Source organism: Cladophialophora psammophila, assembly GCF_000585535.1.
Source record: "Cladophialophora psammophila CBS 110553 chromosome Unknown aczJe-supercont1.5, whole genome shotgun sequence".
Taxonomy (NCBI): Eukaryota; Fungi; Ascomycota; class Eurotiomycetes; order Chaetothyriales; family Herpotrichiellaceae; genus Cladophialophora; species Cladophialophora psammophila.
In genome coordinates, this window is record NW_006912926.1 from 316,941 (window position 1) to 336,423 (window position 19,483).

General features: G+C 52.2%; 9 protein-coding genes across 9 annotated transcripts; 3 read left to right on the forward strand and 6 right to left on the reverse strand.

Moving 5' to 3' along the window:
* Positions 1-80: 80 nt before the first annotated feature.
* Positions 81-1,784, reverse strand: A1O5_03763 (uncharacterized protein; the record flags this gene model as incomplete). The annotated part of the gene is made up of 1 exon (XM_007744374.1): positions 81-1,784. The coding sequence occupies one exon, from the start codon at positions 1,782-1,784 to the stop codon at positions 81-83; it is 1,704 nt and encodes a 567-aa protein (XP_007742564.1).
* A 1,831-nt stretch (positions 1,785-3,615) lies between these two features.
* On the forward strand, positions 3,616-4,416 carry A1O5_03764 (L-xylulose reductase; the record flags this gene model as incomplete). The annotated part of the gene is made up of 1 exon (XM_007744375.1): positions 3,616-4,416. The coding sequence occupies one exon, from the start codon at positions 3,616-3,618 to the stop codon at positions 4,414-4,416; it is 801 nt and encodes a 266-aa protein (XP_007742565.1).
* A 609-nt stretch (positions 4,417-5,025) lies between these two features.
* Positions 5,026-6,076, reverse strand: A1O5_03765 (uncharacterized protein; the record flags this gene model as incomplete). The annotated part of the gene is made up of 2 exons (XM_007744376.1): positions 5,026-5,968; positions 6,030-6,076. 2 exons carry the CDS (start codon positions 6,074-6,076, stop codon positions 5,026-5,028), a joined length of 990 nt encoding a protein of 329 aa, XP_007742566.1.
* Positions 6,077-7,211: 1,135 nt separating this feature from the next.
* On the forward strand, positions 7,212-8,923 carry A1O5_03766 (uncharacterized protein; the record flags this gene model as incomplete). The annotated part of the gene is made up of 3 exons (XM_007744377.1): positions 7,212-8,191; positions 8,264-8,462; positions 8,546-8,923. The coding sequence occupies 3 exons, from the start codon at positions 7,212-7,214 to the stop codon at positions 8,921-8,923; spliced, it is 1,557 nt and encodes a 518-aa protein (XP_007742567.1).
* Positions 8,924-9,500: 577 nt separating this feature from the next.
* On the reverse strand, positions 9,501-10,749 carry A1O5_03767 (L-iditol 2-dehydrogenase; the record flags this gene model as incomplete). Its single annotated transcript, XM_007744378.1, has 3 exons — positions 9,501-9,737; positions 9,806-10,547; positions 10,613-10,749. 3 exons carry the CDS (start codon positions 10,747-10,749, stop codon positions 9,501-9,503), a joined length of 1,116 nt encoding a protein of 371 aa, XP_007742568.1.
* Positions 10,750-11,546: 797 nt separating this feature from the next.
* A1O5_03768 (3-oxoacyl-[acyl-carrier protein] reductase) lies at positions 11,547-12,466 on the forward strand (the record flags this gene model as incomplete). The annotated part of the gene is made up of 2 exons (XM_007744379.1): positions 11,547-11,607; positions 11,661-12,466. 2 exons carry the CDS (start codon positions 11,547-11,549, stop codon positions 12,464-12,466), a joined length of 867 nt encoding a protein of 288 aa, XP_007742569.1.
* Positions 12,467-12,552: 86 nt separating this feature from the next.
* A1O5_03769 (uncharacterized protein) lies at positions 12,553-14,447 on the reverse strand (the record flags this gene model as incomplete). The annotated part of the gene is made up of 4 exons (XM_007744380.1): positions 12,553-12,769; positions 12,843-13,435; positions 13,489-13,540; positions 13,606-14,447. 4 exons carry the CDS (start codon positions 14,445-14,447, stop codon positions 12,553-12,555), a joined length of 1,704 nt encoding a protein of 567 aa, XP_007742570.1.
* Positions 14,448-15,363: 916 nt separating this feature from the next.
* On the reverse strand, positions 15,364-17,028 carry A1O5_03770 (uncharacterized protein; the record flags this gene model as incomplete). The annotated part of the gene is made up of 1 exon (XM_007744381.1): positions 15,364-17,028. The coding sequence occupies one exon, from the start codon at positions 17,026-17,028 to the stop codon at positions 15,364-15,366; it is 1,665 nt and encodes a 554-aa protein (XP_007742571.1).
* A 508-nt stretch (positions 17,029-17,536) lies between these two features.
* On the reverse strand, positions 17,537-19,288 carry A1O5_03771 (uncharacterized protein; the record flags this gene model as incomplete). The annotated part of the gene is made up of 4 exons (XM_007744382.1): positions 17,537-18,386; positions 18,439-18,784; positions 18,864-19,079; positions 19,138-19,288. 4 exons carry the CDS (start codon positions 19,286-19,288, stop codon positions 17,537-17,539), a joined length of 1,563 nt encoding a protein of 520 aa, XP_007742572.1.
* Between the last annotated feature and the right edge of the window lie 195 nt (positions 19,289-19,483).

The window sequence follows — 19,483 nt, forward strand, 5'->3', positions numbered from 1 at the left end:
GGACGAGCTTGCCCTTCGCAAGGATGATTCTGCCTGTCAACTCTCAATCGCCTTGATCGTTACCTTTCAGGACCGATGTTTCACTGTCGTGTTCCAGCCACTTGGTCCAAGACCTCTTCAATCAACTTGGCATCTCTCTCCAGATCCACCTGCCAATTACTTATCGCAATCCTTGCTGCGGGCTTCCCGTCCCACACCGTCCCCGTCATATAGATCTTCCCAGTTTCATTCACCCTCGTCACAAAATCTCTCATCAGTCCCTCATCCTTAACTCTGAACAGGACCACAACGAACGTCTTAGCCAGAGCATCCTGCTCGGTCTCCCCGCCACTACGCGCCGGCAAGAGGTCGAACCTTTCCTCTCTGAGGAGCCAGCTGCTCACCCTCCTCGCCAGTCTGATCTGCCGTCTCAACATTTCCAAATATCCCGTCCTCCCGTAGGCCATGAGGGTCGCGTAGGCGGGCAACGCGCGGAATCTGCGCGAGTTCTCAATGCCGATATTCAATGGACTTTGGATCGCGTCGTAGACATCCCCAACCCCATTGCCGTTGCTCGTTGAGGACGTAATGGCGGCGGCGGTGGTATTGGTGGTGGCGGCGCCGGTAAGATACGCCGCGTTGCCGTTCCGGAAGACGTCTTCACAGAGAGTCTTGTGGCGGGTAAAGAAGACGCCGCAATCGTAAGGGACGTTGAGGAGTTTGTGACAGTCTCCCGTGATAGAGTCGGCGAGCTCGATGCCGTCGACTCCACGTATTACCGCGCCAAATTCTTCGTGGCCAGGATCGTCCGGGGAGAAGACACGGCCAAAGAGCCCGAAGGCGCCGTCCACGTGGATCCAGACCCCGAACTCGTCACATATGCTGCGGATGCGGGTCATTTGGTCGAGCGAATCCGTGGCGAAGCGGCCCGTGTTGACTTCTCCCGCCGAGATGGCGAGGATGTTGACGACGCCCGGTTTTGCCGCCTCCTCTCTCAGGCGGGCGAGGTCGATCTGCAGTGGGTCGGCCTGCGAGGTGGAAATGGAAATGACATTCGTCCTTCCTATTCCAACGATGCTCGCGGCTTTGGCGATGCTCGAATGAGGCAACGTGCTGAGCACTTGGATCTTTCGCAGACCGGCTTGATACATGAGTTCCGGGATGCCATGCTCGCCACAGCTCCAATCAGCCTCCGAGAAGCCTCCTCGCCTTTGCAGGGCCTTTCGAAGCACGAATTCCCTCCCCAACGCCAGGCCGAGGACATTGCTCGCCGTCGCGCCTGTGGTGAACGTTCCCCCGCCCCCCGAGCCGCGTCTGCCAATCCCCCACTCAGCCTCCGGCAGCCGAAACAGTTGTAGGAGCAGATTCAAGGTCGCGACTTCCAGGGTTGTCGCGACGGTCTCTCGCGGTAAGTGAACTTGGACATTTTGGTCGTAGATGGAGCTGAGGAAGTCGCCTAGTAGGGCCGCCGGGGTGGCGCCGCCAGTCACAAAGCCGTAGTAGTTTGGGGAGAGCGAAGAGAGATTGAGGTACGGAAGGATGGTGGTCGTGAGGTGCTTTGTTAGCCTCTCGAGCGTGTCGTCATCATCCGCTCGTCGCTGCTGATCGCCAGAGGATGAAGACGCGAGTGTTTGACTGAGTTTGGGAAGTGGTAGCGTCGGGATGTTTCGAGGCAAAACTGGAAACCTGTCTGTCGGCCCATTCCCATCCGAGGGAACCAGGTGTCGAGAGACGGCGAGGTCAGGTGAAGACACGATATGTTGCAGAGTTCTCAAGACTTCTGCGAGACCCGTGTGCGAATCCATGGTCTCCCAAGGCACAAGTCGTGTGTCTTCCGGCCTCTGGATCACGGGCGCGGACAATTGATTGTTGAAATTCTCGATTTCATGAGACTGCATGAGTCAATCCTTAATGGAGGCCTTGGCCCACGACGAGTGAGATGTTACCTTACCGGATCTACCTACCTACCTAGGTAGCTACTCATTCTACCCAGTAGTGGAGAAGGCTCTGAGCCGGTCCATTTAAAAAGTGGGCTTTACTAAAAGTAGCGTCGTTAAATCTACATATTAGGACTAGCTCAATTGGACTCCACCCTCGCTCATACAGTACGAGCTGTACGACTGTACTCGGGTCGGGTAACGCAATCACGAAGATCCCCACCAGCATCGTCTATAATTTCGAACCAGCCTTGCAGATGAACTTCTGCGACTACTTCTCCTCCAAGTTACCTCTATTTTCCCCAAAGCATTCATCGTCTACCTATCATACCGCCATCGTCTACAAGGAGCTCTCGTCAAATACTGGCTGTACCCTTCAAGGTACAAAAATATGGGAGTGGACTTTTCCAAGCTCTGGATGGGCTGGCAGTGGGACTATGCTGCAATGTGATGCAATCGGTGCTTCAACTCCTAGCACCTGAACAGTGATCATGGCCGAGCGCCGGAGTCTACGGCTGGATGAAAACAGTCAAGCACAAATTCTGTGGCACCTTGATTCGTCTATTGCTTCTCGTGATCCGGTGTGGGATAAAGGGTGTTTGAATCAGTCCCCAAAAGTCAATCTCTCAGAAAGAAGCAATCTTAGTTGAAGAACAAGAAGCGTTGAGTGCCAGCCCGGCAACTTTTGCACACTTCATAGCCAACAGTATGGATGATGGCTTTCGGCTCGCTTCTGTCGCCTTGCAACGGTTACCTTGTCTCGAGATGACCATACTATCCTCTATGTGCCGAAACACAGAAGCCCCTCTGCGTGGGGCGCCCACCTGGCCAACCTTATCTCGATGATCACTGCAAAAGCCCACCCTACATTGAGATTTCTACAGGATGAAGACTCCTTGTGAAATGGGAAGGAGACATAAAAGAGTTCGATAGGAATCCTGCCTCTTGGTACTGGGTAACTTGTTCCAATTGCCGCCGGTATGGGCAAGCGCAGTCTAACAGCCTCCACGGCCGAGGCTATCCCAAGAAGGCTCCCGATCCAGTTCGGCTTCTAATCTTTGGAACATTGCAGAAGCTCGTCCCCCACCTGGGGTTCCAAAGGTCTGTTTAAGCAAGGTGTACTCTGTATGCACCTGCGAAGGACAGGCACCAGACTGTACCTACACGGGAGGAAGCTCTTAGATATCCATGTGACCTAGTCGGGTGGAGCAATAAGAGGTGGGTGACGGCGGCATTCCCGCCCGTCCATTTCGATACTTCAGTCCCGCCGAATTAGGCACAAGAAACTCACCTCCTGTCTTGTTTAGTGAAGGGACCAGGACTTCTCATTCGCTTTCTAGACCTTCGACTCGTTCTTCCGGACAACTTCGTGCTCCACGTAGCGTATGACGCGTCTCAAGCACGCTCTGACCGACAGACAGGAACCCTAGGAAACGATACGAGTCCGATGGCGACAGATCGTGCAAGTTTCCCTAGCACGCTGGGCTGCACACCGAATCCCATGGTCAGACCTGCACCTGCGGGCGCATTGCCTTTCTAAGCACAAGGACCTATGAGTCTCATGCCGGTCATAAATTCTGGTCCGTCTGCCATAAATCAAACGCCTTTGAATCATCAACGACCCAAGTTCACAGCCCTTCCACACCTCTGAATCTTTCAACCAACGAAATATCGCGAGCAAACCTCGACGCCGACCAATATGCCCGTACCAATCCCCGAAGCCAGTCTATTGAGAGACCTCTTGAGTTTAAAGGGGAAAGTGGTTCTTGTCACCGGTGCTTCTGGCCCCAAAGGTATTGGTTTAGAGGCAGCACGAGGATGCGCCGAGATGGGTGCTGATGTGGCCATCACCTATCTCAGTCGGCCAGAGGGTGGAGAACAAAATGCAAAGGAGCTCAGAGAGGTGTACAACATAAGGGCGAAAGCATACCGGTGCGATGTCAACAACTGGGACGATGTGCAGAGACTTGTCCGCGACGTTATCACCGACTTTGGCAAAATTGATGGATTCATCGCCAATGCAGGTCGCACTGCAAGTAGTGGTGTTCTCGACGGATCCGTGCAGGACTGGGAGGATGTCGTCCACGCCGATCTGACGGGGACCTTTCACTGTGCAAAAGCCATCGGCCCCCATTTTAAAGAGCGAGGACGCGGGAGTCTGGTCATCACGTCGTCAATCTCTGGCCACATCGCCAATTATCCACAAGAACAGACTTCTTACAACGTCGCGAAGGCTGGATGCATCCATTTAGCAAAATCACTGGCCAACGAATGGCGCGACTTCGCCCGCGTGAACAGTATATCCCCAGGCTATTTCGACACCGGGATCTCCGATTTTGTGGATCCCGCGATCCAGAAATCGTGGGTTTCCATGATCCCCCTCGGCCGCACCGCCGATGCAAAAGAGCTCAAGGGCGCCTACGTGTTCTTGATAAGTGACGCGAGCACGTATACCACCGGTGCAGACCTCGTTGTGGACGGCGGTTATACTTGTCGATGATCCCTATTTGCAAGAGGGAAAAAAAGGTTTGGCAAAATAGAGCAAACGCATACTATACCTTGGTCCTTCGGCAAGAATGTTGCCATTTCAGCTTCGTCGATACCATTTATGAAATGTCAAACGGACACAAGCTTGCTGTGGATAAATTTGCTGCTCCAAATAAAACCAGAAGATTTCTCAAATCCCCTCAAAGGGCCATAGAGCCATATAGAGAACCTTTCCTGCGAAGTTTAATTCTTCTTTTTCGCCCAAACGATCACAGGCAATCTGGATGATCGAAGTCTGTGTGAGTTTAAGCCGACGAAGGTAGAAGTCCGAGATGTAGTGAGTCGTGCTGATCTGTCCTCGGCATATCCAATCAGCAACCCGAAGAGCTCACCTCTGAACGTATAGCAATTCAACTACCCCGACTAAAACATCAGCTAGCGACGTGGATAGAGCACGAACGTTATAAACAGGCTGTAGGGGAGGAGAATTAGTTTACGCTTACAGGGCGAGCAGGCCTAAAACTTACTTGATTGCCCGGCTATGTGTCTGTTCCCCGGTTTTCTTGAACCCGTGGAGATTTTCGAGAACGAAAATCAAACCAGGATACAAGTACATCATCAGTTAAGGCTTCATCCCTGCCACTTTCAGAAGGCGATCAGTCAACTCTGGTGGCTCGAGAGGCTCGCTCCTGTTCCGTGGATCGACCGAGCCGTCCGGAAGATAGGCCAGCAAGTCTCGCGGGAAGATGTTGTCGTGCGCCCAGTGCGTCGTGGCGCCGTGGTCGCGGAAGATTTGCTGCTTCATCTTGATGGACTCGGCACTCGCCAGGGCTGCTGGCGAGTACGACACGTAAATCACCGTGCGAATGGCGTTGCTCTCGGCCTCCGGCTCCGCCCCCCAGTGGATGGTGCGCGAGTCCCAGAGGATCAGGTCGCCGGGCTCGACCTCGACTTTAATGGGCTTCAAGCCTTGGCTGTGAAAGAACTCCATTTCTTCCTCATCGAATACACGCCAATCTATCTTGTCCCATGACATCGGGTCTGTCTTGGTGTCAAAGTATTCTTCCACGTGATTATTGGATCGTGGGAGCACCATCAGAGACCCATCTTCTGGACCTGCCTTACTCAGGGCGATGATGCCTTGGACACACTGGAGACCCCTTCTCAGGGGAGACTGATCGATATGCGGCCAGGAGGGTTTCCTCGGTTTGTCCTTGCGGTTGGGAAACGTGACGTTGAGAGAGTCGAAAGACACCAGAAGGTCTTCCGTTCCCCAGAGCTTTGCAAAAGCGTCAAAGACTCCAGGCTCCAAGCGGGCGTCCCACATGAATTTCTCGTGCACGACCGAGTAGTTTTCAAAAGTGTTGATATCTGTCAGAACCGGTAGATTCTCCCTTACCCAGGTGTCGGGATTCTCGAAGTCGAGCGGGGTGTTGAAGGATTTCAGCCAGTCGAATGCTCGTTGCTGGTAATTCTTTGCTCGGTCGGGAGAGATGGCTGCTTTGATGACGGTGTAGCCATTTTTAACGAGGTCGTCACGCCAATCGCCATAGTGCGTCGACAACCTAAACACACGACGTCAATGGAAGGCCTGTTCACAATCTCGCCCGGGCTGGTTTTCCTTACGGGATCGATGTGATTGTCTGTGTAGTTGTGCTCTGAACACTGCTCATGATGGCTGTCTGATGAAGGTTGGACGTAATACTACATGTATCCAAAGTGTCAATGTTAAAGATATCCGGAGTCTGAATTCTTCGTCTAATTCCCTTTATGTACCTTGTGAATACCCCGGCGAGTGATGTCCGTTAGTATTCATCAACTCCCAACCTTCTTTCTAGTCGAATTGCAATAGTGGGATAGAGTATTACCTCTCTTGCCACAAGTTGAAGTGTATAGATGCTGAATCCCGCGGCTATGCCGCCATTACCTCCCGCATCTGTAACCGACCAGGCTATCGAGCGCTCTCTGCATAGTGCATAGCTAGCGATCAAAGATCAAGGTGGTGTGACTCGGAAGGCCGTCCCGTGTTCAATGGTCCGGAACTCCATCCTGGCAGTTTCCTCCTTGCTCTCGTACTGTTCTTTGCCCGGGTAATCACACTAAGGCCTTGGGCTCGAGACTGGGCTGATGTTGCATTGGCCGTTTGCAGTTGACCTTTGATCGACGTTTCGGAACTTTTGTGCTGGTGACATGCTAGGTGACATGGGGTCGACAGGTGGATTACTCAAGAATCAAACTCCGCAATCTGCACCTACATACTGGGTACTCGGTAATTGGGGTCTGTGTTATCTATGTGACCCACTTTCGCCCTAGTGGCGGAGTAAGGGCGGCAAAGCCGCCACCCAAAAGTATGGGGTATACCCTGTATACACAGTACTCGGGAAAATGCCATTGACCCCGCGTCTGTTGGGGTTGCGGGGGGTTCGGCTAGTCAGAAAAGGTCATTTTCCCTGGAACAGGCAACAATGCAGATACATACAGGAACAATCCATGTGGCGGGCGAACAAGGAGTTCGGCAACTTTCCTGGGCTTCGTCTCTCCAGACCGGGGCCCCAGATGAGGCTAGCACGGGTTAGTCAGGTAGAGGTTTGAACGCCACCTGTGCCGTCTTGCTGAGCATCCTCACCGTCTGGAAAGGTTTTATATGCTTCGTTTCCTCCTCACATACCACGATTCGACTCCACTTAACCCAGCGCAGCTCAGGACAGGAATGTCTGAGGGATTCTGCTAGGGAATTGTGTGTGCCTGCCACTGCTTCAGTTCCATTCCCAGACAGTTGTACTGTACCCTGCTCCTCGGAGCTTCGACATGGTCAAAGACCAAGATATCGTGGGGGATGCCCTGGCCAAGGTGCTCCCCAAGCATGACAAGCCTTGGTACAGAGTTGCTCATCTTTTGGAGCTCAACCTGATCCTCCTCGTTCCACTCCTGTCCTCTGCAACCGCTGGATACGATGGCTCGATGATGAACGGACTGCAAGCAACAAGTTCCTGGAAGGCCTTCTTCAATCACCCCAGCGGCACGCATCTCGGGGTTGTCAACGCAGCCCAGTCGATCGGCTCGGTGGCCGTGCTCCCTATTGCCTGGCCGCTGTCGGACTGGCTGGGTCGCCGATGGACCCTTCTCATTGGGGTCATCGCCATCATCGTCGCCTCCATCATCCAAGCCGCTTCCGTCAACTACGGCATGTTCACCTTCTCCCGGATTCTCGCGGGCGCGGGGAGTATCATCGTCACTCAGCCGTCGCCCATCTTGATATCGGAACTTTGTTACCCCACCCACAGAGGCAAATACACCTCTCTTTTCTGGACTCTGTATTATTTTGGGTCTATCCTCGCATCTTGGAGTACGTACGGTACGCAGAAGCACATCGGTGACAGTAACTGGGCCTGGAGGACTCCGTCACTTCTCCAAGGAGCTTACCCGTTGGTGCAACTGTGCTTCTTCTGGTGGGTGCCCGAATCACCTCGATGGCTTGTCGCCAAGGGACGACACGAAGAAGCGCGACGAACGTTGGCCAGATTCCACACCGATGGCGACGAGGAGCACCCGTTGATCGAATTCGAGATGACAGAAATCTCCCGCGCCATCGAGACAGAGAAAGAAACCGTTGGAACTGGGTGGTCGACACTCTTCAAGACTCCCGGCAATCGTCGGCGCATGTTCATCGTCACCTTCATCGGCGCGTTTGCACAGTGGAACGGCGTGAGTGTTGTGAGCTACTACCTGACGTTGGTCCTCGACACTGTTGGCATCAAGGACTCTGACACCCAGACGCTCATCAATGGGTATGCCCTGTCCCGGAGTTGGGCCTTCTCCAATGTGTTTATAGACTGACACTAACCAACCATTCGCGACAGGCTCTTGCAAATCTGGAATTTCTGGGCCGCCGCATCCGCTGCATTTTTGGTGGACCGACTTGGGCGACGAAGCTTGTTCAAATGGTCTGGGATTGGAATGCTCCTGTCCTTCTCGTCCTGGACGGCTTGTTCCGCCGTGTTTGACATTAAAGGCGACAACTCCGCCGGCATCGCTGTCGTGGCTTTTATTTTTATCTTCGTGAGCTACAGTTCCTATCCCCTTGCTTTTTTCACCTGTATCCACTGGCACTCGCTGACACCTTAATCTTGGAAAAAAAAAAGTTCTTTCATTATGATATATGCTACACGCCATTGCTGTACGGATACACGACCGAGATCCTCCCATACTCGATCCGGGCAAAAGGGCTGATCTTGGAAATGTTTGCCATCTACGGCTCGCTCATCGTTCTGGCGTTCTGCAACTCGATCGCCCTGGACGCTATCGGCTGGAAGTACTACTTGGTGTTCGTCAGCATCCTCGTCGTCGGCAATGTGGTGTCCTGGCTATTCTTCCCCGAAACCAAAGGCTTTACGTTGGAAGAGGTGGCTGAGATCTTTGACGGCGTCAACGTGCGAGCCGACGCCGAGTCTGTGCTCGCGCACGAAACCGCCAGCACGGCGGAGAAAGCCCCCAATACCGAACACATTGCGAAGATATGAGCGAGGATGACGACAGTCGGAACCATGCGTTGGTTGTTTTTTTTTTTTTTTTTTTTTTTTTGTCTTGTTTGTTTGCCAGCGAGCGCACGGGCGGTTTCCTGGGGCTAGGTGGGAGTTGAGAGCATAGCGCAGCCCATATTGTGTTGTCATGGATTGTTATTTTTTTTTTTTTTTTTTGTTTTTGTGAGAACGAAAAATGGTTGAATACAATAAGTGTGCCGAACGTGTTGTAATGGCGCAAGAGAGATGGTAACGGCAGGGTGTGCTAATTTGGCTTCTGGGATGGTGGAATGGCTTAGGGCCGACGTCGAGGAATAACGCATTTGCCATGAGGTTGTGGCGAGAGGTAGGGCTCTGATGTTTCGAGATTGGTCATGTGTTGATTAATAGCAGGCACAATTCATGGGTTCATGTTCTGCATTCTCAGCTTCGCTTTCACATAGGCTTTGAGCGAAGACAAACTAAAAGATCTCAGTAAAGGAATAAGACGGCTTCAAGTAGCAAAAGCCTGTTTTGTATCAGACCCGTTTGGGACTATTGGTGCCCAGGTATCCTTGGCCCATCGACACAACTCTAATTAGCTCTGGACACCTTCTATCATGACTTTCATGACACCTCCGCCACCTTTCCTCACAGTCTCGAACGCTTCCTTGGCCTCTTCGAACGGAAACCGGTGACTGACTAACTTTTGCGGCTGAACCTTCCCACTAGCTACCAGGTCGATTGCTGTCGGGTATATGCCAGCAACGTATCTGATTGAGCCCCGGATTGTCAAATCCCGGATGCAGGCGGTCATGATTGGGAAAACGACGTTCTGAAAGATATGGCGTTAAATCAAGTGCACAATGACTGATAATACTCCAAGCTTGCTCATTAGCTTACCTCTTTGCCCATGCCGGCTTGAACGTACACGCCTCCCTTCTTGCAGAGCTGAACACCGATCTGCAGACAACTTTGAGCTCCTGTTGCATCAATCACCACATCTGGTCCGTCGCCTAATTTGAACTCCCGCTTGATGAGCGCAGCTACCTTGGCATGATACTCCATCTCTTGATCTGAACTTAGACCAGATGGGGGTCGAGGCGGCTCAAAAACGTCGTCTGCGCTCTTCATCACGTTCTTGGCCATGTCCAATCGGCCTTTGTTGATGTCGACTCCGAGAACGAATCTTGCACCGAAAGCTTTAGCGACACTTTGGACGAGGAGACCGATGGGGCCGCAGCCGAAGACAACGACACTCTGTCCCCCACGCACGAGACCGACTCGACAGATTTGAACAGCGCAAGCGACTGGTTCGCACAGAGCGCCGTCTTCAAGGTTCAGATGATCCGGTAGACGGTAGCAGAAGTCCCCGGATGTCTTGTAGAACCTAGATAGAGTCCCGTTGTGCGGAGGGGTCGCAGCGAAAACGGTGTCTGGACAAAGATTGTATGAACCTGAGCGACAATAATTGCAGTGGCGGCACGGAACTCCAGGCTCGATTGCCACCATGTCACCGGCTTTCAAATTCTTGACGGCCTCTCCTACCGAGACTATCCTGCCAGCAGATTCATGACCGAGAACGATGGGAGAGTCGAGAATGAAATCGCCAATCCTGCCTCGTTGCCAATAATGGATATCGGATCTATTGGAAAACTGGTTAGCTTCTCCCCGAAGCCCCCACGACGGCAAAGACCCAAAGGCGCTCACCCGCAGATTCCGGTTTGTCCAATGTGGACAATTACATCGTAGGGATCAGTGATAACTGGGACCGGAATGTCCTCAAAAGTCACCTGCTGGACAGCCTCGAGGACGAAAGAGGGGTTCGACAGGGAGATCTGCGCCATCTTCACGATGGTGGAAATAGATACCGGGCAACTCGGGCCTGGATTCACCATGCAGGGGAAGCAGCTATGTGCGAGCAATCATACAAATCTGTCGCTCAACGCCTGTAAAGACCTCTTCCTACCATGAAATCGCGACCGCGGTTGAGGTCTGTGTGCCGAAGCAAACATAAGAAGACCTTTGCCAGTATTTTACCGTTCGAAGTATTGCATAGGCCTAGATGAACCAACAAGCAATAGTACTCGGTGCACTTCGGAGCATGGGCCTGCGGATGTGATCCCATGGACAGCGAAAGTCTTGAGCTGGCGATAGTTTCGCTGCGAACGGGCCGACTTCTCTTTCAGAGTGAGCTTGCAAGGCTGAGGCGGCACTGGCCACCCAATACCGCCATGCTGGCTGGACAGCCGATCTTGGTGAAATTCGCTAGCCCATGAGCGGATGTGTTTCCACCACGTCCCGCTGGAATGGAACGGGGATCTTCTCAGGAAAGTTTCTCCGACGCTGTGCCGGCCTCAGCATTTACCTAATCCTCAATGGGCCCAGCTTTTAGCGAGAATCCCTACCAGGCGCTGCCTATGACGACCGCTAGAAGCTGAATGAAATTACGTCTCTCCGCAAGATTGGCCGGGCCTCGAGGCGTACAGAGAACGATCATCGTGAGCAGCCGAGGTCCTGTCGTGGATGAGAGGATGGATGGTCTTCCTCTAACAGCGACTGTCCGCATGGGAGAGACTTCTATATATACTCTGTTTTAGCCCAGTTGGAAGCGATCTCTAAATTTCTTGGTCCTGCTTTCGACATGGCTCCCGTTCGTCGTCCATTGGAGGACAAATTAGCAATCGTGACTGGCGCCTCACGTGGTAAGATCGCCATCAACCACAGGGAACTCTTTGTTTTTGCTAACTGGAGCCAGGTATCGGGGCTGCCATCGCACGGCATCTAGGTGCCAAAGGTTGCAACGTACTGGGCGTCTATACCAGCAATTCATCAACGCAACCCGCCAATGAGCTCGTCAAAGAGCTTATTGATACGCACAAAGTCAAGGCAACCATGGTCCAGGTGGACCTCAGTCAGCCAGAGCATGCAGCTCCTAAGATTGTGGATGTCGCCAGAGCAACCTTTGCGCTACCAAACGGTGACTTACTTGTCGACATCTTGATCAACAATGCAGGCGTTGGGGGCGATTATAGGCTTGAAGATGTGCCCGTCTCAGAATTCCATCGCATGTATGCGGTGAACGTGCTGGCTCCACTCATGGTGACACAGGCCGTGCTACCTTACTTGCCACACGATCGGTCAGGGAGGATTGTCAACATTTCTTCGGTGGCGTCATCATTGGGATTTGTCACTCATACCTTGTATGGCGGAACAAAAGCAGCCCTAGAGGCCATGACAAGAACTTGGGCCAGAGAGCTGTCTGAACGTGCAACGGTTAACGCCGTCAATCCTGGACCAGTCGAGGGCGATATGTACCTAGCGGCTGGCGAAAAGCTCTGGAAACAGCTCGAACCATTTCAACTGAACTGCCCATTGTCCGCTATCCGAGACGGGGTAGACGATCCCGCACTCGTCAAGTTGAGCAGGGAGAAAATGGGGGCACGACGGCCGGGATATTGGACTGAAATTGCTGGAGTGGTGGGAATGCTCTGCGGCCAAGAGGCAGGTTGGTGTACCGGAAGTGTAGTCTGTGCCAATGGAGGCTTCAAATTCACGTACTGATTCTCTCTGCTGCCATTGCGCGGGCATTGTGTGCTGAGACCAGACTAAGATGGTTGGTAGGGATAAATCTGGATAGAGATGCGTATTTATGGGGTTTGCATATGGACCTGCCCCTTCAACAATCGTGTTTTCATTTGGAGGACTTTCAATATCCCCACCAGTTGGTCGATCACTGAACCTTTTGATGCCACCCGCTGTAGCATAGAAACGGCCCTTGTTTGAAGAGCATCGACGTCCGATACCAACGAGCTCAGGTTCTGGTTAAGCGAGCTTAACGTTAAGACCACTGTCGCAGCAAAGACACTGCTGGCACAGATTAGCAATTGCGGTATGATGTTGCGTCGGTCGTGTTCCACGCGACAAGTGTCAGACTCACGAGTGGCAGATGATCTCCTTGACTGATGATGTTTGCGCAAGCAGCATCTCTGAGACGGAAAGATACGCACAACAGTGTTGCACACATGTGCTGCACCGCTCGAGAATTGCGGTCGAAATGGTTCCCTTCGTAGGGAGATTGCACGTGTACATGACAAACGGCCGAAAGATGATGTCCTTGGCAGTATGATATCTGTGTAAAATGTTCAAATGCTCGAATGTCCATGATGATGCGCTCTCCAGATCAGGTTTGATATGCTGGGGCAGAAGATCAAACCATGTCTCCAGTTGATGATCTAATTCAGTGGCCAGATTTGTAATGGCGGGTCTGAGTTCCTGCCTTTGGAAGTGATCTTGCGTAGGCATTGTATGGTCAACCATCCCAAATCTCCCCGACGAATCTGCGTACATGGTATGGTGGACTCGATTAAAGAGTCGTCGTGCAGATATCTCGGCTAAAAACATCGACGCCTCGGGTGTCCAGGTGTGGAAAGTGGGTAGAGGCATGTTTTCAACAACATGCTCAATTCCACTACGTGGTAGATGATGTTCTGCGATAAGGTCGCTGTCAAAAATTAGCCAGGGGCTGACTCGCTTTGAGCCACAAATCGGTCTACATGCCATTCGCTATCGAAGATAGCCCATACCAGTCGCGAGAGGGCGGCTGCTGTAGCATCGTCTTCATCCAGTGTCTGCGGCCTGTCGTAGGCGTCAACTGCACTGAAAGATTGTTCTTCAAGGAGGCCTGCTGGGAGTTCGCTTACCAATTCAACAGAATCTGAACATTCGTGGACGCGAGGTGAACAAATCTCCAAGACTGTAAGGGACGCAGCAGATAACCAAAATATTTTGCGGCAAGAAGCGTCGCTTGCGGAAGAGTTATTGTACTCCAAAAGCTTTGCATAATGTCTGGGACCAAAATCTTCATGGCCGCAGAGAGGTACTCACCCCCAGGGCTAGAAATATCTGCGCCTTGAACCGACGTCGAGGGGGGGTTCTGTACGACAGCGCCAACAGCAAGGACCATGAGGCAGAGAGCAGAATCGATGTCGCCCCAAGTGTCTCGCTCTAGAAATTGCCTGTAGCAACTCAAGAAGTGGTTCTGGTCCAGGATGGGTATTTCTCGATGGGCCAATCTGAAGAAGCAATCAACCAAGCAGTCCGTCTCGGCGCGGTCTATCTCTGGAAACGCTGTGACGTGCAGATTCCCGAGGCGAATATTTTGGGGGAGGATCCGAGCCGATTCCGTCTTTAAAAACATGCCGCGGGGAAAGTCTCCTAGCAGAGCTCGCACTGGTCCAGTACTGAGCAGGTTTTCCGTCGTGGTAGAATGTTGTCTGGGTATTGTCATTGCTGGAATATCGTCTCTGGAGGTAGAAGGGGACACTGCAACATCCACAGCACTGGGCAGATGACCCAATGTCTGAGAATGCATTGTCCAAGGTGCCGAAGAATGCGATGTGGACGGCAAATTCTCAGCTAGTGTGGATACAGTATCTTGCACACCATGAATTGTAGCTTGGGGCACTGCACCTGAGTTGATGCGATCGTGTAAATCCTCGAGCGTCGCACTTTGCTGTGTCAGCATCGCTTCGATGCTGGCCATTCGACCCAGCACTTCCGAAGAGCTGACGCCGGAGAGCCGCCACAGCTCTTGAACATTTCCCTCACCAGATTGGAAAGAGGGTTCTGGCTGGGGCAACTGCGCCACGGCATAGATACATTCGGCATTTGAATCCCTGCAGAGTCTGCATTTCGGAAGTTGGCCATCACACCGTCGTTTCCTGCACCTAGATCAGCTGACCGTTACGAATTCTAAACACAGAGCCGACCTTTTTCTGCAAAAGTTACATGCGAGCGCGGCACGTTTGCGTCCTCTATCCATGGCATAGCAATACAACGGAGACGATGGGTGTGTGGTCGTGGATCTCTTGAGGTGGCATGTCCGAGATACGCCGCTTCAGGCTGACAGAGTACCCGCCAAGCCGTTCACTTCGCGAAAAGATCAGAGGTAAGATATACTGCGAGATTTCACGGTGTCTACAAAGATAATAAAGAGCGAGTTTCAAAGAGCAATTAAGTCGAGAAGCGGGCCTCGGTTATATCACGTGACAGACACGTGATTCTAATGGCTGTGTCATGGCCGTGTTCAAACAGGAGTGTGTGTAATGGTTAGGTGCCAGGACACTCCGTATATCTAGATCCCTGTGATGTGCGAGACGCCTACCAGTGTATGATAACAACAAATACGAGGACGAGGAGACAGACAGCATATAAAAATCAAGTCAAATCCAATGTTTGCGTGGCCCCGGAATGGTCATTTTTGATTCCAAACCCGTTGATGTCAAGGCCGTCACCGATCCATCATTATCAGAAGCCTGGTCAACCTAGCACTTGGCGCCGGTTTGTATGCTTTCAGTTCGTAATGTACAAATACATTCGGCCAATGACAAAGCATCAGCTTGCCTTCACAACCATGCTCTATCCTTCCCAATATCCCTCATTGAGCTGGTTACCTCTCGTTAAGTAATCACCTCCTCGCGTATCTGCGTCTCTGTACCCGTCTCTGGCTTGATCAGTTCCTCCTCGCCCGCCTGATCATCCACAAATTTCCTGTCGCTAACATGTTGCTTCGCGGCATCTTGTTCGGTCTGCTTATCCGGTGTCCAAGTGTAATCGGCAAAATTGGTCGTCTTCTGCTGTCCCGGTTCGTGTTTGTATGGACATCTCAAGTTTGTACACGGGTTGAAACGGCAGGGAACCTGCAAGTGTGTGAACGGGCAATTCGGAGTCTTGCAGTTGGCACCAAACTTGCACAAGGGCATTGTTGGGTGCTTGAATGGACAGTTGGGCTTGGTGCAGTTGGGAAAAAACTTGCACAGCTCTTGTGCCTGGAACGCCCTGACTTGTGCTGGGGAAGGATGTTTCCCGACGCACTTCGAATTCTTGCAGGCAGGACCAAATTGACAAGTGTCGGACATATCAACAACTGTTCCCTCGGGAGCAGCGGGCGATTGGTGGACATAAGGACAGTCTTTGTTGGTACAGCGAAGGTTGAAGTGACACATCGTATTGGACGGATCTTGTGGCTTTCGTTCGCCCTCGGTGGTTGGCTGGGCATCCGTGGTAGATGGTTCGGGTCCTGGCGTCTGACCATCACCTTCCATAGCTGTGTCTTGATCGCTTGCTCTCGCAGGAGACTTGATGTGGCCGTTCTGACTGCTACCCCCTCGGCCCCGGCCTCGACCACCTCCGCGGCCACGCCCGGGCTCGACTCTATCGAACAATGATCGACCTTGATTGCTAGGCAGGTTGCCACCTTGTGAGAACGCGGGGTTCGTTGCTCCTGGCATCATTCCAGTAAATTGTGCCAGCATGCGAGTCTGTTGTTCCATCATAGCCATAAATTCCATCTGTTGCTGAGGAGTCATCTGCATCATCCCTTGACCTTGTTGTCCGCCATTCATCATCATCGGATTCTGCATGCCTGGAGCGGAACCCGTCATGCCCATATTCAGCGCTTTCTGCATACCAGGGCGCACTTCTCGATTCTGGATATTGCGGGGGCCTTTCGGCGCGCCGCGCATGTTGGCGTGAGTGTTTATCCTGTCGTTGCCGCGGACGCGGTGTAAAGCTAAATCGCCGGTTTTGTTTATTGCGCTGCCTCGTCCCCCTCTGCCTGCAGGTCGGCCACCGTGTAAACCTTTAGGGCCTCGAGGTCTGTGAAGTATGTCAGAAGAGATTTTCAGAAATTGCCTCGAGTGGGACACAACATACGCATTTTCTGGTGCATTATCAACCATGTCCATGTCATACGCTGCAGGTATTGAAGAGCTTCCGTTCTCAGTAGAGCCTGAAGGCAGTGAAGTAGGCGCAGCGACCTGTTCAGCTTGTTCTGAGGATTGTGATATTACTGCAGGATCGGAAGCGGCAGCGCCGCCAGACAAAAGATTGACCTGATCGAACAACCACTGCGCGAACTCGGTTGTTCCTTTCGCATCCTGCAGCAACTCGCCAGCAAGCTCTGATGCGATCTGATTCTGAGTCTTTCCATTGGCAAGCATGAGGACGATGTATTCCGCTAATGAGGTGTCATCATCTTGTGTCCAGCCTTCTTCCACAATCTTGGAGTGCACAGCACCGCTCAGCGCTTCCGCCAGCGGCGTCTCGAGGGCGATGGTTGACATCGTATAAGAAGGCGAGTATGAGAGATGTGTGTACGGGGGCCGGAAGAAGGAATTCGCCTCACTGAGGAGGTCGAGTAGAGGAATCGCGGCTTTGTGGTGTCTGCGGCACGATGACAAAAGAGTCCTTTGTTGCACCTTATCCAGCGGTTATTGAATATTCGGAGACTATCTGCTCACGCCTCTCGTTATTCTGGATAGAATGGCAAATGCGCGCGAGGTCCTAGGATGAAGTCAAGTAGATAGTTAATGTAAAGTATTGATGGCTGAGAGAAAGTACGGGAGGCGACACACTGTTTGCTACGAGCACGTGACTGTTCGGTGCCCTTTAGAGCAGCCAGATATTTTCGACATTTTCGCGGATTTACTAGTGATGAACCGAGGAATATTTCTCATCCCTTCCCGCTGCTTTCGGAGCCCCGTTTGATGCTGCTCATTCCAAGTCCATCCAAGACATCATACTCATCGCATAACCACCTCCCTAGGCACTCTCCCTTTCTCTGCCCATGATTCAAGCCTTCTCTCTCTTCTTCGTACTCTTGACAAATCCCACTTTCACACCCTCTGCCGGAGTCAGGATAATCTGTGCATGCAGGATGCGTTTGCTCCCATAATCAATGATTTGGTCGAATTCCTGCAGAATCCTGACTATCGTGTATCCCATTTCTACCATCGCAAATTGCTGTCCAATACATATTCTGGGTCCGCCGTTGAATGGGATGAAGTTCCATGCCTTGGGGGTCCATGTCGCCCAGCGCTCGGGCCACCATTCGAGCGGATCATAGGGAAAGGACGGTGAGATCGGCGGGTATAGGTCTCTTCTTCGCTGCATCAGCAAAGTACTGTATCCTATCACCGTACCCTTTGGACAGCCCACTGGTGCACTGCCGTCTTTGCCCCCGCCTCGAGGCAACGTGGTGTCGGTGAGTGCCGATCGGACATTGAACGGGACTACCGGATAAAGGCGCAAGGTTTCGTTGATAGTGTATGTCAAATACTTCATGTCCTTAATCTCCTGATAGGTTGGTGGTCGACCATCGTCACCTAAGAATTCCTTGATTTCCGTGCGCAATTTCTCGACAACTCGAGGATTCTTCGCCAATTCAAGAAAGACCCACGACAATGTCCCGGCTGTGGTGTCGCGGCCAGCCAGCAACAATGCCGCAAGTTGGTCGCGCATCACTTTTCTGTCTCTTGTATATCGGGCTAGCGCGTGGATAAAGGTGTCTGAGCGAGACAACTTTGTCTCCAGCTCTTCCGGAGACATTGAAAGTGCCTCGCTGATGAATGGCTCGATGAAATGGTTTATCGTTTTTAAGCCTTCATAGAAGGACCTCTTGCTGCGGAAGTGTCTTAAAGGTCTACGCAAATTTTAAGCTGAATACGCATGGACAGGTGTTGGGCGATACATACCCTAAGCGACCTTCTAGGGACTGGATGCGTTGGACTTCGTCAAAGGCAGCGGCGAATTCTGACTGTTCTTTGTCCAAGCTGCCAACGCTGTGCCCAAACAGGAAGTGGGTGGAAGCATCGAGGCTGAATCTGAAGAGAAGCTTATTCAACATGATCGGGGATCCGTCCCCTGCCCCCATCAGCGATATCAAATTGCGAACATGAGTCTCGATCAAGGGCAGATCGGCGACCTTTTCACGGATAAACATTGGGCGAATGAGCTGGCGCGAGTTATGCCATTGTTGTCCGTCGGTGGTAAAAATGCTGTCGCCGAGGAAGTCATGCCATTCTTTGTGGAATTCTTCACCTGTTGTATTTTGTGCAAGGTTTAGCCTCGAGCAACACGGAGAATCCACGGTATTCTCTCATAAGTTGATGGCGCCTACCTTTGCCAAAGTCCTGGAATTGCGTGGTCAAAATAGCCTTGGTGTTCTCTGGATCGGCTGTGAACAGGACACGGACATCCACCAAGATATGGAGCTCTGCCGTATACGAACCCGTCCCTTTGCTGTCGGTCCCGGTGTGTTCGTAAATCCATTCCCAGAATTCCAGAGCCTGATTCCTGAGGATCGCCGATGTTGAGTGGACAGGAAAGTCGAGTCCTGAGCATCAGGAGTTAGCAAGCGCGATGACCCCCTGTTGCCTGGATGATAAGCCGACCAAATATGAAGCGTGTCGTGACCCGAGGCGAGTGAGCACCGAGGGCCACGACCTTCTTCCAATTTATGTATCTCCTAAGGTACACTGAGGCGACATACGCAAGGAGCGCCGCAAGGGTGAAATACTGCCATAGACGGACTTGCAAGATCATATTCACAGACAGTGTCAAGTAGATGTCGTTTGTTGTTCAATTTACCACACATACAACACAGTTGGTGGGGAAGAGCAACGAAAGCCAGGTTTTATCAGGAAAGGCCGCCTGGGGCTGGAAACTGGAAGCTCTTATGGCCGAGTGGGATCTAGAGCAGCAGTTGGGCCCATGCGGTGCGACCGGGGTCAAGGGTTG